Genomic DNA, 13,616 nt, shown 5'->3' on the forward strand with positions numbered 1-13,616 from the left:
GTTACACTAGAGAAAAAAAATATGATATGTAAATAGACATGTAACTGTAAAGTTGGCCTATTAAAAAGCAATCAATTTCAGCTTTTGTAAAAATAAATAAATAAATAAATAAGAATAACACATTTAGAATAAGAACACAGGGCTGGGGTCGTGGCTTAGTGGTAAGAGTGCTTGCCTAGCATGCATGGCGTAGCATGCATGAGGCGCTAGGTTTGTTCCCCAGCACCACATAAAAAAAATAAATAAACAAAATAAAGATATTGTGTCCATCTACAACTAAAAATATTTTAAAAATAAATAAGAATATAAATGGACAGATAAGTATATTCCTCACAAAAGGGGCATAGGCAGCTTTGTTAGAGCACAATGATGGTTCCAATTCATCACCCTTTCCCAATTCCGGGCCATTTACTGTGTCACTTTGAGGTATTCTCTCATTTAAGTGAGGTGATTTGCCCCAAACCCACAATGAAGAAACAAAAATAGGACTTTCTTTGACAAATAGTACCTTAAGAGACTTGAAGGAAGCAGAGGCTTGAAATGGACTTGTACCAGGCGACTTACACTTCCACACCTCTGCCATCACATGAAAACAACCCTGGTCTGTCCAGCTAGAAGATGAGACAGGTGTGGAAAAGCTTATTTCCTCAGTTGTGCTAGGCACTAGTCAGTCCAGATGATGGTCACTCAACAGTCAGACATGCTGGTGATCACAACCAAAAGCAAGAATAATAATTGTTCCTTATTATGTTCCACTGAGTCCACAGGTGAGAATAAGGGAGTCACATCAAGTGCCACTAAGGATGTTAGCTTTTATTTTGTTTTGGCTTTATTTTTGCCTGATTATAATATTGTAGGAAAGTGAGTAAAAACAAGAGATACCAAATAATACAAAAGAGTTAACATAGTGTATTGTTAGACTTAAAAAGCATTAAATTGATTTAATTCTAGATCTTTGGAGTAGAAAGAAGAATAAAATTCTAGGCATCAAAAATATATCAGAATCCTCATAAAATTAACATTAACAATTAGGTATAAATTGAAATATTCCCAAACAAGCTGGAAGCTCCTTTACTTACTAGACTTGCCCTATAAGAAATGCTAATGCATCTTTCAAATTGAAATAAAAGTCCACTAGCTAGTAATTTGAAGTCATGAAAATACAAAGTTCTCCAGTAAAGACAAAACACATGACAAATACAGAAAACAATACTATCATAATTTTGGTTTATAACTTTACTTTTCTGTAAAAGCATGTCAGTATGAAAATTAACTAAACATAACAAAAGGTAATAATGTAGGAAATGAAGAACAAAAAAGGATTTAAAAGACAAATGCATAGAAATAACTGTAAGTGCATGTTCAAGGGTAGACAATGTATAAAGACAAAAGTTTTGTCATCAGTAACATTAAGTAGGGTGGAGTGGAACTTTAGAGAGGTAGTATTTTTATGGGATTGAATTTAAGTTAGTATCAGTTTAAGTTGGATTGGTATAATTTTAGTATGTTATTTGTGGTCTCCATCGTAACCTCATAGAAACTATCTATAGGATTTATAAGAAAGGGAATGAGACTAAAAGCATGTCAGTATGAAAGCCAACTAAACACAACAAAAGGCACTGATGTAGGAAATGAGGAACAAAAAAGACTTGAAGACATGTAGAAAACTAATGACAAAAGAGTAGATCACCACAGATGAATGTAGGTGTCTTGAAACCCCTAATCTAAAGATGTACATTGGCAGAATGGGAAACAAACAAACAAAACAAAACAAAAAATCTAGCCTCCAACTATATTCTATTTATAACAGACTCATTTTGTCAAAAGATGAAAAAAAATATTCAATTCAAAAGAGAGTAGAAATGCTACACTAATACCAGACAAAATAACTTTATAAATTAAAAATTGTTAAAAGATTAGGAAAAACACTATAAAGCTTAAACAATAAAACCTCCAAAGAAAACAGAAATAGAAAACTTTATTAAATTGGATTTAGCACTGATTCCCTGATTTATCAAAGAATACCAAAAAGATTTTAAAAAACACAAGCAATGAAAGAAAAAATAGATAAGTTTAGTTTTATCAAAATTAAAAGCTTTTGTGCATTAAAGGACAGAATCAACAAAATGAAAAGACAACCCACAGAATGGGGAAATATATTCATAAAAAAACAGATAATTTTCAGATTAATACCACAATGTAACAAATAAAAATCAAACACTCAAATTTTAAAAAATAAATGGGCAGAGGACTAGAATAGACATATCAATAAGGAAAAGTAAATGGTTAATAAACTGATTTAAAAAATACTAAATTTAAGAAAATTAAATTAAAACCATAATTGAATATCACTTCCAACTCTTTAGAACCTCTACTGTTTTTTTAAAACATAAAAAAATACAACTATTGATAAAGATATGGAAAAATGGAATTCTTTTGCATTGATGATGAGAATGCAAAATGGTACCACTGCTGTGGAAACAATATGATGTCTTCTCAAAAAAAAAATTTAAATAGAATTACCACAATGTGTTCCCTGAAAGAAGAAAAACAAATCTAGTAATTCCATTCCTAGGTAAATAACCAAATAATTGAAGGCTGAGGCTTGAAGATAGACTTCAATGCCATGTTCATGGCAATATTATTTAGAATAGCTAAAGAGTAGAAACAACCTACATATCCATCAATAAATTAATGGATTAGCAAAATCTCTAATATACAATGGAATGTTATTCAACCTTAAAAAGGAAGAAAATTTTATACATGTTACAATAGGGGAAAACCTTGACTAGATATGATAAAGTAAAAATACAACAGTCAAAAATAGATCAAATATTCTATGGTTCCACTTACATGATCAACTTAGTTTCAATGACCAAAATAGTTGATTTCAGAGAGAAAGTAGAATGGTGGTTTCCAAGGGCTGAACAGAAAGAGGTAAAGGGGAGTTAATGTTTCAAAGGAACATTGTTTCAGTTTGGGAAGGAGAAAAAGTTCTGGAGATGGTTAGTGATGATGGTTACATGACAATATTTTTATACTTAATGCCATAGAATTATACACTTGAAATGGCTAAAATGTAAATTTGTATGTGTTTTACCTCAATTAAGAACAAAAATAAATAGATAAGTAAATGCTTAACAGAATCCAATTCCTGTCATGATGGATATCCATTGCAGATATTTCTCTAAAAACAGAATACTGGAAAAGAATTGGAACAAATAAGTTTAAAATTGGACAACAACAATCACAGGAATGTGTTCCCTGAAATAAGAGAAACAAATTATTTGAATCCTATAATCTAATATCTTTCTGCTAGGAGGTCCTTTCTTGACTGCAGTGTAGGAAGGGTGAATCCAGTTAGAGCATGGCGATCCTGCTAACATAGGAGAAAGCTGGAGTTTGACCATTGAAGTTTAAAGAGCAGAATGTTAGAGAGGAAGAAGCCATGAAGAAGAAGAGCTTTGAAATCTATAGGGCAGTTTCTTTGTGTCTGTTGCTGTATACAAACCTATGCATGCATAGAATAAAGCACAAGGAGCTACAAGCTGAACAACTCCAGAGGTCATGCAGGGAAAGAAGACACTAATGTCTCAACTAGATAGAGTAGAGGGACATTAATGAAAGGCATGTCCATCCTCTAGAGACCCCAGAAATTCACACATTAGTTGCCATGCTGCTAAACAACATATAAAGTAAAAGAGAACTTAGACACGCCCTTTCTCCCTCTCATGTTTTCAGCTCTACTTGCTTTGATTTCAGTCTCATTTAATGGCAGGAAGCAGGATATGTGTATGAATTGAGAGAAAACAGTAACAATCTTGAGTGAAGCCAGGATTTCTCATATAAGAAACTGTAAGGATGAAACAAAAAAGAAACAAGTGATATATTGGACCTTCTCATAATGAAACAGATTTTCTCCTCAAAGAACAGTGTCAAGGATACAAACATGCAGACCTGCAATATGTATATCTGACAAATACTTGGGCTCAAACGATTTGTGTGTGTGAGTGTGTGTAGAATATACATATAATAATAAGACATATCAATTTTTTAATAGGCAAAAGAACTGAAGACATTTAACAGAAGATTGTAATAATGGCCCAGAATCTCAAGAAATGATGCTCAACGTCCTTAGTCATTCAAAAAATGCAAATCAAAAACAAAATAATACACCACTACTCACCCACTAGAATTTTAAAAAACTGGCAAAAGCAAGCTGAAACCGTTCTACATTACTGAATAAAAAGGACAAAATAATACAATACTTTGGGGAAAAAGGTTGATAACTTTTTTATAATGCTAAATATGTAACTTAAAATTAAAAAAACTACAAAAAGCTCACATCTAGGTATTAACCCTTGAGAACTGAAAACATGTCCTCACCACAACATGTACATCTTCATAGTAGCACTTTTTCTTTTCTTTTTCAGTATTGGGGATGGAACTCAGGAATGTTCAACTACTGAGCAACATCCCCAGCCCTTTTTATTTTTAATTTGGAGACAGGACTCAAAACAAGTTGTTGAGGCTAAGTTGCTGAGGCTGGCTTTGAACATGCAATTCACCCACCAAAGCCTCCTGAGTTGCTGGGATCACAGGCATGTACCACTCAGTACTATTTTTTCATATAAACTCTAAATTGGAAAGAACCAATATGCTAATCAAGAAGTGCATGAATAAACAAAGTGTGATTATCTATATAATGTAAGGCTACCAGCAATATAAAGGAATAAAGTATTTATTCATGAACAACTTTGATGAATCACAAAAAATATATTTTAAGCAAAACTATAGCTATAAAAACTATAGAAAAGAAGATTTCATTTATATGAAATTCTAGAAAAGGATCTTTAATCTATAATGTCAAAAATATGTCCAGTTTATAAGGAATCAAAGAAAAGTTAGCAAAGAGCTAACTTTTAGGGTAAAATAAATGTTTAAATCTTAATATGTTTTTACTAAGACTTATAAAACTGTACACATATATATTCAAAGCTCATCAAATATAAATAAAGTATATATTTTATTGCATTTAAATTATACCTCAATAACCTTAATTTTATAAAAATGTCATAGTAAGTACCCAATATTTTGCAGCAAATAGGAAAAAAACTTTTAAAATCACTTTAAAAAGTTCAATAACCTTAATATCAAACATGAAAATAAGACAAAGACACACATGCACAAAGTGCATGCGCGCGCGCGCGCGCGCGCGCGCGCACACACACACACACACACACACACACACACACACAGATACATGAATTAGAAATCATTCTAAGCCATGCAACCCCTTAAAAGCAAAATGCCTAAATAACATATTGACAAAAATACACAGCATCAGACAAAATTTGAAAAAAAAAAAACATTTTAATGGATCAACAATGATGCTTGTTAGTTTATACCCAAAGGACTTAAAATCAGCATACTACAGTGATGCAGCCACATCAATGCTCATAGCAGCACAATCACAATAACTAAATTGTGGAACCAACCTAGATGCCCTTCAACAGTTGAATGGTTAAATAAACAGTGATTTATATACACAATGGAATATTACTCAGCATTAAAAGAGAATAAAATCATGGCATTTACAGGTAAATGGATGGAGTTGGAAAATATCATACTAAGTGAATTACGCCCATCCCAAAAAAGCAAAGGCCAAATGTTCTCTCTAATAAGTAGACGCTGATCCTTAATGGATGTTGGGGGAGGCATGGGAGGAATCCAGGAAATTTAGATAGGGCAAAGGCAAAGAAGGGAAAGGGAGAAGGCATAGGGATAGGAAAGATGGTGAATGAGATAGACATCATTACCCTACATACATGTATGATGACATAAATGGTTTGACTCTACATTTTGTACAACCAGAGAAATGAAAAGTTGTGCTCCACTTGTGTACTATGAACTGAAATGCATTCTGCTTAGTCATGCATAACTAATTAGAATAAATTTTACAAAGTATTTTACATAAGCTAAAACAGATATTATTTATTAAAATGAGAAAATTCTATGAATTTCATGCTGAGTTATTATCCTATTAATGAGGAAATAATAACAAATATCTATTAAAATAATAAAAATATAAAAATAAATACTATTATACTATGCATTTTTAATATTTTTAAGTTAGCAATAAGAAAAAGAAATATGATGTAATCAAAAGAATGCAGATATTATTCTTTATTATTGCATATGACATGATGTTCTACCAAAAATATGAAGATGGCAACTGAAAAAGTAATCCAGTGAGAAACTTTAGTGTTAATATATAAAAATCAATAACTTGGCTCACAGCAACAGTAGTCAATATAAATTATAATTTTAAAAATATTCAGAACCACAAAAAATATTAATTAATATTACTATCTGTATAATTTGTTTTTCAGCTCTCCTGCCTTACATTTTTGGAAACTTCTCCCCATCCTAAATGATTTTTTTTAAGCCAATTTGCAAAGGTGTATTCTCTCTCCATCTCAGAGATCTCTGAATATTCAAACAGCCTAGACCTAGGATTGGATCCACAGGAGTGTGTGAAATCTAAGCAGACCCACTTAGGAACCTTTTGAGAGAGGCATTGAAGTAAAAATGTGTCTTTATTCTTTTGAGAGCTCAAGCTAGAAGGAAATACATCCTGAAGCTATTATTTTCTGAGTACTTGTATTCAGTGGTATTTGATGCAAAACTCTTTTTAAGTTATGGAAGATAATAAACTCCTGTTTTTGTTTAACCTAGTTTGAACAAGGTTCTATAATTTACAAGTCAACTAGTTCTTTCAAAAAAAGAAGAGGAAGCAGAGTGTAAGGAGAAAGGAGACCAGGAGAAAAAATAAGAGGAAGAAACGGAGGAAGAAAGGAAAAAAAAAAAAAAACAAAGACAAAAATATATACAATAAACATTTTTTTTAAATGAAAAAAAAAGCTACAAAGCCAAAGAAACTTTATACAGAAATAGAATGGATTCAAATAAGCACTAAGATATACCACAATCCAGAATGGAAGATTTAATATGAAATAATTTTTATTCAAGTTAATTTACATGTGCAATACCATTCTAAAATTAAGATGTTAATGAGATGTCACAGGAAGGGGAAAATGTATTTAAAAAGAATGACCTTTTGAAGATAATAAGGGGCATGGTTAAAATTATCCCAATATTATAAATAAAGAGGCCTGTGAAATTGAATCAAGAACTGATAGATGAAACAAAATGAGGACACCAATAAGTATATCATACTAGCCATGAAAACTAGGGCAATTAAAACAGTCAAAGGCAGTAGATTTTTAAATAAACAATGCTAAGATGATTATTCGAGTCTAGCTATACTAAATCATTCCATGTAAAAGACAAGTTGTGTGAACTAGAAGGACACAATTAATACAATTACAGACTGATAAATTATCTTAAGCATAAAAACAAAGGTGGAAATATAAATACAAGCCAACATATTCCACAGCACATAAACTTAACATGTCTGTATATAGAAACTATAAACTAGCTAAATGTAAAAAATAAATTAGAAAAATATTTTCAATATAAGGTATAAACAAATATATATATGTATTTTAAAAAAGAACCATAAATGAGTAAAGGGAAATGATACTTGCAAGCAAGGGAAAAACAGATATTATCCAAAGTAAAGGACTCACAAAATTATTAAAATATGATCAAAGAAATAAAATTTAACTAAAATATTACCATATTATTTTTACTATCATACCAATTGACCTAATTGGTATTAATACATCAAGGTGTATTATAATTTTAATGGTCAGTATTTAGTAATCAACTAAATTATAGCAATGAGAGACTAATAAAATAAGTTATAGTGGATCCTTAAGATGAAGGCTATGAGACAAATTAAAAATCATTTATAAAAACTAGAGATAAATTATAAAACTTTTTATATAAAATAAAATTAAAAGCAAGATTACAAAAACATATAAATAAATCACATAAATATATTTCTATATGTAGTACATAGGTAGAGTCCTAATTTCATCTGTAATACTTAGTGTATGTGTATGCACAATATAAATATAAACATGTACATGTGCACTTACACAACCATACATATTTATTGTAATAGAACCAGGATACAGATCCATAAAGTATAGTTTATGGTGATGCTAATATTACAGCAATTTTTTTCTCTTTATTTGTACTTTTGTGTTTTCTATTTCCTGTATTTCTATATTTTCTTAGATTTTTGGACCTAAAATATTCACATTTTGTTGTTATCATGAGGAAAAATGGTTTAAATAGACCCCACTGAATTAAAATTGAAAACACCACAAAGTAATGTTATTAGAAAAAAAAGCCAAAGAAATCAAAGCAGAAAAAGAAATATTAATTTTTGAATAACAAACTGAGGGTCTAAGGACTAGATTATGTAACATTATTGTGATTAAAAATTGAGAACTGGGAAACAATATAGGATTTTATTGCTAGTTCTTAGGAAGATAATGATTCTGGAATTGGCTCAAAAGAGAGGTACACTAATAAAGAATGCTGAAAATCATTTTAGGTTTCAAATTTTACATAAAGTAGCAGAAAAATGTTAAAAAATGTCAGATACATGGTAAAGTTGGGGAAACTCGTTCTACACTGTTTAACTGTATCTTCACAATACATTCTCATTATAGTTACAATGGCTGTAATAATGAGAACAGAATGATCACAACATTCCAAAGAATGAACAGTACCCTTGGCATGAACATCTAAAACCCAAGGGCCTCTAGTCCCTCTCGTACTTCCCTTACAGCTCTGAACAAATTCTTATGCCTCTCAACCCTGAGCCCGGGTTTCTTCACTTTTTGAAGTATTTTATTGCCTTACTTTGCATAATCAACCATATAATAATTGCATATTTATGGAGTACAGTGTGAATGAAATTTCAATATGTATATACACTGAATAACTGGCACATGCCTGTACAGAGGCTGAAGCAGAAGGATTACAAATTCAAGGTCAGTCTGAACAACTTATTGAGACCTTGTCTCAAAATAAAAAATAAAAAGTCTATTGATATACGTCAGTCAAAGAGTGCCCCCGGTTTCAATGCCTAAACCTTTAAAAAAAAAAAAAACTGAATCAGATTGGCATATATAGTACCTCAATCGTTAGTACCTCTTTCTGGTGATAAGTCTAGGTCCTCTTTTCTAGCTATCTTGAAATATACAATATATTATTAGATATTGTCACCCTAACAGGTGATTGAACACCAGTGCTTATTCTTATCCAATTGTAACTTTGGATGTGTTGACCTACTTTTCCCTGATCTTCCTTTCCCACTTCCCCTCCCAATTCTCTGGTAACCACTATCCAACTCTCAACCACTACAAGATAACTTTTTAAAGATTCTACATATGAATAAGATCATGCCATGAGACATTTATCTTTCTGACTTACTCACTTAATATAATAATGTCCTCATCTTTAAATGGAAGGAGTTGAGACAAATGTCCTCTACTACTATAATATTATTTGACTCCAAACACATTTTCCTGGTTGGTAAACTACTAAGACAAATGATTTTATCTTGTGACTTTCAGTGTTGACCAACACTTGCATAAAAAGTTACAAATCCTCACACATGTCCTGAATTTCATCCATTATTCTATGATAATCCCCTTAAGCCACAATTTCATCCCAAAAAGTGTACATGAAAAATCTCCTTACTTCTCTTTCCCTATTTCTGAAAACAAAATGGATTTGTTATCAACAACAATCATATCAACAACAATCATATGGCATATGATTATTTAGCACTCACTCCATGCCAACTCACTTCTGTGTTGTTTTATATTTCCCTACTCTTCACATCCATTCTACATATGAATAAAGTGATGATTAAACAGATTAAATAACCTAAGGTCATAAAATAAGAAGCAACAGAACATTTTCAGGTGAAATAAAAAAGCCATAGGAACATATTTATGGTATAAGCTATTTTGTACACATTTGAGCAACACAAATAAGACCCCATCAGAAGTTCACTAGTTCATTTGCCTATTTGTGTATATCAAGAATAAAGAGCCTTTGGGGACAGCAGAATCCCAAACCTGAAACAATTGACCCACTGATGCCACCAAGACAGGTGTTTATGTGGTTATAGCAGCAGTCAAAACAAAATTGTAAGGTGAAACTCTAAGATTCCTCAAGGAAAGTGGCCAAAAGCAAAAGTAAAGGCAAAAAATGTATTTTAAATTTTAGTTCTGAGCCATCAATGCAAATTCAGAAAATAAATATTGATTCAATATGTTATACAAAAATCAAGATATTCAATCACTTATTTATAAAAATATGTGGCCAATGACTGGCAAGGAATCTGACTACACAAGCAAAACAAACTAGGATTTCCCAAGCATAGGTTTAAAAAACGGTGTGAAAAAATACTGGGCAAGTTTGTTCAGAATGTGGTTTCCTGGGGCAATTTCCAGAGATTCTGATTGGTAGGTAGATTTGCATTTTTAAATGTATAGCCTAGGAGATTCAAGTAGTCCATGAAACTGCATGGAGAAGATCTACATTTGGAAATTATCCAACAGAATTAAAAGAAAATGCATTTAAAGGGAAAACAGTGGATTATTGCTTTATAATCTATCACATCACACATTTACATTATCTCATTTGAGCTTAACAATTTTATGAGGTAGTATTGTAACTATTTCAATTAAAAATGAGCAAACTGAAGTTCATGGAGGCTGAGTCTCTTAGCCCTGATATCTAGCCACCAGGACATGAATTTAAAATAACACATTTCATGTTCTTTCACATCACCCTTGTATTAAAGTGACTTTAGTCCAGTAAATTAGTCATTTGTATGCACTTGATTTTCATAAGTCAACAGTAATAAATTACTGGACACATCAGAAGAGTATTGGTACAATTTAGACAAATATAACAATTTTATTTGAGACGATGGGCTCAGAATCCCATGGGTCTTGGAAAAGTCACTGTCCTACATACTGGTTATTAAGGTTGCATGACTTGCTATGCTATTCCCTTGCTATTTGAAGTGTGCTTCACGTACCCATGTATCACCTAACAGCTTATTAGCAATGCAGAAACTGGGGCTTCCTCTCCAGCCCATGAATAAGAATTTGCATCTTACCAAGTTTGCTAAGCGTACTTTACCATATAATGCAAGTTTCATGATTTTTAGGAAAATGACTCAATTTCCTGTATTTCACTTTCCTCATCTATGAAATGAGAAAGCTAAATTGATCTATCTTTTACATCTTTGCCAGAATATTAAAACATAGGATTTGGAAAACTATATCCTATGAGACAAATACGGTCAGAAATCTAAGAATAGCTTTCATATTGTTAAATGACTGAAAAAATCAAAATGATAACATTTTGTGACAGGTGAAAATTATAACTAATACAAAATTTAGCATGCATCCATAAGTTTTGTTAGAACACAGCCACACTCCCTTTTTTTTTTTTTTTTTACATACTGTCTACAGCTGCTTTCATACTATGTTGGCGGAGATGAATAGATGACCTACAAAAACTAAAATATTTACCCTCTGGCCTTTTGCAGAAATATTTGCTAACCTTTGCTACAGAAATAATAGCAACAACAAAAACTGCCATTTTTACAGGTAGTATGAGTCAGCAACTATACTACAAATATATATGCATATAATTAGAATATACATAGAGAGACATATAAATACTTATATATTGTTTGTACAGTTACGTCTCCACTTCCATTATATTCATTTTTTAAAAAATACCTGACTAGTTTCACTTATCAGAATGTTTTTCCTTTTTAAAAGACAGATGTAATCAATGATTTCTCATGTCAACAAGAGCAAGGCATGCCATCCTAGAGGTCAATATCTAGAGGTTTAGGAAGAGCAGGTATGATTTGAATAAAACAATCATGTGAAATAATCTACTGAAAATTCAACACAATTCCCTTATCAAGTATAGATTCAAGGAAGATGAGAGAAATCTTAAGAATTTGCATGGGTTAAAAATGATTTCAAGACACACCAAAATTTTTGATTACCTTATTTTCTTTTTGCTATTGTTAATATACAAAGGTTCTATTATATTTTAATCATTATCATACAAGAATGAAACTGTCAACAGAGACAGAAACATACTGAGTAATATTCTTTGAGTTTTCCTAATTAAAAACTCAGGCAACTGACTAAATCTTTAGTCAAAACAATCTCAGGAAGTCTGCCCAACGGTTCATAGTGAAACTACAATATAAAAATGATCACAAACTATGACATTAAAATTACACATAAGGTTAGGAGCCCAGAGTTCAAATTTCTCTAACTTTTAAATTAAAGTGCCCAAATTAAGCACTACATAAACAAAACACTCATTAAGAGACTTATGCAACAAAATATAAATATAAATGATGAAATCAATATGATAAACTGTACACTACTATTCTTTAGATTCTGTTTTGAAAATTCAAATGTTTCCAGAAGTAATAATTAGCTTAAATATGCAATTGAAAATATAAAATTATATATTTGCTAATTTCTATTTCAGATTTTATGGTGTTTTTTAGTATACATGCAAGAATATTTTAGGAAGACATTTAAAACATAAAGAAAATAATCTACTTTCACAAAACTCCTCAGAAAACTCTTCATTTTGAATTTTGAATTTGCTGTTTTCATTATCATAAAGTAGAACAAACTGCTCTACGTTATTAAGAACTACTTTATTGCCATAAAAACTAATAAAGTAGTAAATTACTAAAATTAGTAAAGTTTATTAACCTAAACCAGTAAATCAAGATTGAATAAAGTTTTTCCTTATGAGCATATACCGGCTTTGGTTTGTATTATGCTAAACAAGGAAGAAAGTTGTATTTTATGATTAGTTTGCTTTGCAATTGATAATTTACCTGTGTAAAAAGTTTTCTAAAAAGGAGGGCTATTTGAATTAATGAAATTAAAATACAACATGTATTAAGTCATCACTGAATTAATTTCTCTATTATTCAATTATTTTTTCTCTTTATAGTATTAAGTTATGATTTTCATCACTGAATTAATTTCTCTATTATTCAATTATTTTTTCTCTTTATAAATTTATTCCCTATGTAGTCTTCTTGTAAAAGGTTTTCTAATTATTAATTATCTGAAAAGTAAATAAAATACAGAACATCAATTTCCCAATATTAAACACACAAGTATACATATACATACAATCATCATAGTAATCTGGTTTAATATACCTATGATCATAGCATATTTTTTTCATACTATGATGTCATAGCATTCTTTATCCCAGAATACAAACTGTACTAATTATTTTATATGAGGTTTTAAAGACAAATTATTAATAAGTATCTTACCAGATCTTACCCAGCACATCAAACACAGGAAAATGTATACTCTCATTTGGAATCTGAAAAAGTAAAAAAAGCACTCAGATTCACAAAAAAAAAAAAAAAAAAAAAAAAAGAAATTCCGTAATTCATTAAGGTTTCTCTTTGATAGGCTTGTCACAAGCTGGCAGGCTTTACTGTAAAACTGACTTTTGCTCCTCCCTCTTTGTTGAAAAGGTGAGGTAGTTTCTTTTTCCTTTTTGACTTGAGGTCGTGAGAAGGATATTCAAGTCAAAGTCTC

General features: G+C 30.8%; 1 protein-coding gene across 1 annotated transcript in view; it reads right to left on the reverse strand.

The window, feature by feature from the left end:
• LIPI (lipase I) overlaps positions 1-13,388 on the reverse strand; it is a gene marked incomplete at both ends in the record, with an annotated part of 55,050 nt that extends 41,662 nt beyond the window's left edge. Inside the window, one exon of the mRNA XM_081302692.1 lies at positions 13,343-13,388. Within this exon, the coding sequence (XP_081158818.1) occupies positions 13,343-13,388 (46 nt within the window). The remainder of the gene's footprint in view (positions 1-13,342) is intronic.
• Between the last annotated feature and the right edge of the window lie 228 nt (positions 13,389-13,616).

This window comes from Spermophilus citellus (assembly GCF_964194105.1).
Source record: "Spermophilus citellus genome assembly, chromosome: 7".
Classification (NCBI taxonomy): Eukaryota; Metazoa; Chordata; class Mammalia; order Rodentia; family Sciuridae; genus Spermophilus; species Spermophilus citellus.